Source organism: Chenopodium album, chromosome 15 (genome assembly GCF_948465745.1).
Source record: "Chenopodium album chromosome 15, dcCheAlbu1.1, whole genome shotgun sequence".
NCBI lineage: Eukaryota > Viridiplantae > Streptophyta > Magnoliopsida > Caryophyllales > Amaranthaceae > Chenopodium > Chenopodium album.
Genome location: NC_137848.1, coordinates 37,505,251 through 37,510,135, shown reverse-complemented (window position 1 = coordinate 37,510,135; position 4,885 = coordinate 37,505,251). Strand labels below are relative to the sequence as shown.

General features: G+C 39.2%; 1 protein-coding gene across 1 annotated transcript; it reads left to right on the top strand.

Annotated features, from left to right (window-relative positions):
* Positions 1-1,897: 1,897 nt before the first annotated feature.
* Positions 1,898-4,278, top strand: LOC145583125 (large ribosomal subunit protein uL4-like). Its single transcript, XM_081640281.1, has 2 exons — positions 1,898-3,091; positions 3,947-4,278. Exons 1-2 carry the CDS (start codon positions 1,979-1,981, stop codon positions 4,058-4,060), a joined length of 1,227 nt encoding a protein of 408 aa, XP_081496407.1. The 5' UTR covers positions 1,898-1,978; the 3' UTR covers positions 4,061-4,278.
* Positions 4,279-4,885: the final 607 nt, after the last annotated feature.

Below are 4,885 nucleotides of genomic sequence, written 5' to 3'. Positions count from 1 at the left end.
AACTGAAATTAATTTTACTGAACTGAACTTATTTTTACTGAACTGAAATTATTTTTACTTTTCTTTAAGATGAAGAGAACAGGATCTTAATCAATTTTGGAAAAAATTTTATGATTAATACTAACTTTGCCTCATCCGCTAATATTATCTCAACTTTTGATTATTTATTATTAATCCGAACTTTATTTCCCCGGTGACCTGTAGCAAGTAATATTTTTTTTAAAGTTTAATAAACACGTCACATGTGATTGGACAAAAAAAAATAAAAATCAAATCAAAAATAAAAATGAAAATAAAAAACATAAAAAACCAAAACCACCTTCACCCTTACTGCACAGCCACCTCTCCCTCCCCCTGGCTGTGGCAACCCATCGACGACATCTCCCGGAGACGATAGCACCCTCCTTCCCCGGCTGGCGTGATCCAAGCCCTTCCTTCCCCGGCCGTTGTGATCCCTTAGCCCTTCCTATACCCAAACCCTGTCGCGAATTTGTTGGTTTTAAGAGGCGAGTTGGCGGCTTGTTGCTGTTAGTGTTGAGAGGTGGTGTGGCTACGGTTTTAGTGTTGCTGAGTTTGCGGGGTGTCCGTTCGTTGTGAGGGCTGTAGCAGCTCGATTGTTGTTGATGTTTCGTGAGAAGAGAGGTGGATGGAGGGCAATTTTGGTGGGCGAGAAGAGAGATGGCTAACTCTGCTTTGGTGCGGTTGTGGCGGTGGAGAAGGTGGAGCAGGGGTATTTTGGGTGCTGAAATTGGAGAGTGAAGGTGGAGCAAGGGAGGGTGGTCGGACAGCGCCGACACCAGGGCAAGGGAAGGGGGTCTGGGCGGTGGCTGGTGCTCGAGGGGAAGGGGGTTGGCTGGCCGTGGGTGGTTTTTTTTTTTTTGTTAATTTATTTATATTTTATTATTTAAAATTTTTTATACCAATCATAAGTTGACATGTGTCTTGTAACCTATAATATTAGGTTAGATGACCGGTTGGGAGTGTTATGGGCGAATGGGGTATAAAATTCGGTTAATAAAAAAATAATCCAAAGTTGAGATTAATATTGGCAAATGAGGCAAAGTTAGGATTAATCCTGATAATTTTTCCATTAAGGGTCTGTTCACATTTACTGAATTGAGCTGAACTGAATTGAACTGAACTGAACTGATTGGAGCTGAACTGAACTGAACTGAACTGAATTGATTGGAGCTGAATTGAACTGAACTGAGCTGAAATGAATATTTTATGAGAGAGGGAAATTAGGAGCTGAACTGAAGTGAACTGAACTGATTGGAACTGAACTGAACTGAACTGAACTGAATTGAAATGATTGGAGCTAAACTGAACTGAAATGAAGTAAATGTGAACAGGCCCTAACTTTTGTAGTAGTATTTTTTTCCCCTTGTTTTAGAACATTTTTTTTTTCGCCTCTTTAGAATTATTTTTCAATTTATTAAAATTGATCAATTGAATATTAAGCGCATTTTGTGTGCGATTTGCTATATCATGTGGCTACTTATAAAAAAATAAAATAATTCGTATAACACCAACCGAGTAATTCCTATAAATTGACCGAGTAACTCTTGTAACATTGACTGATTGAATTTTTATAAAACTGATTGAGAAACCTCTTTAACCGTAGCCACTCCACCTCTCAACACTAACAGTAACAAAGTAAGTCGATAACTTCCATGATAGTTGACCATACTATGACCAACCACATACTTATAGTAAGAAAAACTTGATCAAAGAAGCTGGGATCAAAAACAGGATTACAAATCCATACAGTAGTATAAGAGAAGGCTGAAAAACCAAGCCAGGCCCAAAAATACCCAGCTTAAAAAACCCCAACCCGAAACTCTAACTTTCTTCTAACCTACTCCACCATATAAATTCCCCTCACAAACTCACTTCACTACCCCTTCTCTCATACCCAAAAGAAAACCCTAATTCTCATTTCCGCCTCTTCTGGCAATTCATTCCCCCTTCTCTCAAAATGTCTTCCACCGCCGCCGCCGTCCGCCCACTGGTGACTATCCAAACCGTCGAGTCCGACATGTCGACCGACTCCACGCCCTCCGCACCACTCCCTGACGTCATGAAATCCCCCCTTCGCCCCGACCTCGTCACCTACGTTCACTCCAACATCTCCAAAAACTCCCGTCAACCCTACGCCGTTTCCCGCAAAGCAGGGCATCAGACCTCCGCTGAGTCCTGGGGCACGGGCCGTGCTGTCTCCCGTATCCCCCGTGTGCCTGGTGGTGGTACTCACCGTGCCGGTCAGGGAGCTTTCGGGAACATGTGTCGTGGTGGGCGTATGTTTGCTCCTACCAGGATCTGGAGAAAATGGCATGTGAAAATCAATGTTAATCAGAAGAGGTATGCTGTTGTTTCTGCTATTGCTGCTACCGCTATTCCCTCACTTGTTCTTGCTCGCGGGCATAAGATCGAGACTGTTCCCGAGCTTCCCCTTGTTGTGTCGGACTCAATTGAGGGTGTTGAGAAGACTAAGTCTGCTTTGAAGGTGTTGAAATCAATCGGTGCGATTGAGGATGTGGAGAAGGCCAAGAAATCGATTGCGATTCGTGCTGGGAAAGGAAAGATGAGGAACAGAAGGTACATTTCTCGAAAGGGGCCGCTCATCGTGTACTCGACCGAGGGATCAAAGTTGGTTAAGGCGTTTAGGAACATTCCTGGGGTTGAGATTTGTCATGTTGATAGGTTGAATTTGTTGAAGCTTGCTCCTGGTGGTCATTTGGGAAGGTTTGTGATATGGACTAAGGGTGCTTTCGAGAAGCTCGATTCGATTTACGGGTCCTTTGATAAGGCTTCTGAGAAGAAGAACAAGTATGTGTTGCCAAGGGCTAAGATGTTGAATGGTGATCTTGCTAGGCTTATCAATTCTGATGAGATTCAATCGGTTGTACGACCGATTAAGAAGGATTATGTTAGGGCACCAATGAAGAAGAACCCATTGAAGAATCTCAATGTTATGCTGAAATTGAACCCCTATGCTAAGACTGCTAAGAGGATGGCTTTGTTGGCTGAGAAGCAAAGGGCTGCTTCTAAGGAATCCAAGCTTCAGAAGAAAAGAAAGGTCCTTTCCAAGGTATTTTCTTTTACTGGTTTCTTATTTATTTGTTATTGTCTTACTTTAATTGTTATTATTATTGTTTTTATCAGTTGATTTTGTTGCTGGTATTTTCTTATTATAATGTGTATGTGATTCATCGTTACTGCTTTGTGGAAATTAATGTCTGTGTTTGAATTTTATTATAGCTTATTGTTATTGCTATTAAATCTTTGAAATGTTAATGCAAATGAATTTTACAGTTGTTTAGTTGTATGATTAATAGGTTATGATCAATGGCCATCACTTTGTGTATGATTAGTAGACAATGAATTTTATTATTGTTATTACTACTGATCAGTAGACAATGTATGCTTATATTTAATCAATGTTGTTGTTTTGATTCGGAAATTCACAAGACTTTTGAATTTAATGGTTTATCGTGACGTTTATATGCTATTTTGTTAGATGAGTTAGTTCCCTTTGATGTTGCTACTGATCATGTTTATTTGGTCTTATTGTGTATCTTGGTTGTTTGATACTGGTCATGATTTCACTTGCTTTCTCGAGATTGAATGCATATATCTTGTTTCAATTTAAGTCCTTTAGTTTTGATAGTTAATCAATTCATTAAATTGATGTATATGTTCTGTGATTGCTATAGTCATTTAGTATTTGTGACTGTTTCTTGAGAGTGTAACTGTGATTTCTCTGTTGTTGATGTGTTTGGATGCTGTATGTTTTTCTTTTCAAGAATTTGTACCATGCTTGAAATGGAGTGAAATTCTTAGTTGTAGTCATAGTTCATATTTGTATTGAAGTATGGTTGTATAAAAGTGTTGAATTATTTTACAACTGCTAATTTTGCTGTATATTTCCTGAATGGTTTAACAGGAGGAGCTTACTGCCATCAAGGCCTCTGGAAGATCGTTCTACAAGACTATGATTTCCGATTCCGATTACACCGAATTTGAGAACTTCACAAAATGGCTTGGTGTTTCTCAGTAATTTTGTTTTCTAGATCTAAATTTTTGTTAGAGATATTTGGTTTAAGATTTAATCTACCAGAGTTTTGGATGTTGAAGATATTAAGACTTGAAAGTTACCCCTCGTCTTGTTATTTCAAATCTGTGCCTATAGCTGTTGTAGTTCGAGGGCTCTTAACTGAGAAATTACTGTCTTTGGTATTTGTTGCTCTATTTCTTATATGGATTTTCATACCTTCATGTCTTTGGTATTTGTTATTTGTTATTTATTATTTGTTATTTGTTATTTGTTGCTTGTGGATTTTCATACCTTCATAGTTGTGTGTGAGTGCTCCTCAGATTTCAGTTTTATGATTCTGAATTTCCGATACTTGGGAAGTCTTATTTTTGTTTAATGAAGGGACATGGTCACAATACATTCATTAGTCTTTCTTTGCAACCTTTGTACTTGGTTTACTTATATTTCCCATGACTTGAGGCTTCAGTTGGAGTCTTGTGGAAATAGCAGAAATCTGCTCAAATGATCAATTAAAGCAGCCTAATACAGCCTTGATTGGTATGTTGCTGCTCAATCATTTGTTACGGAACATCATCCGTCGGGACAGGCAGGCACTGCTTTCTTTTTGTTACCATTTTCTGTCCGAACACAGAGCTCTAGTTTTATACCTCCCTGTTCTGCATGCTTGATGGCCAATTGGCTACTATGAAAAAATGAAGGGTATCTGAAGGACTAGTAGCATCAGCGGTGCCTGTAGTCCCGCGGCCGTAGCAATATCTGCTTGCGTTTCAATTGAATTTGATAGTACTTGCGTATGGTTTCTTTCAATAGAGCTTTCTCACTATCATC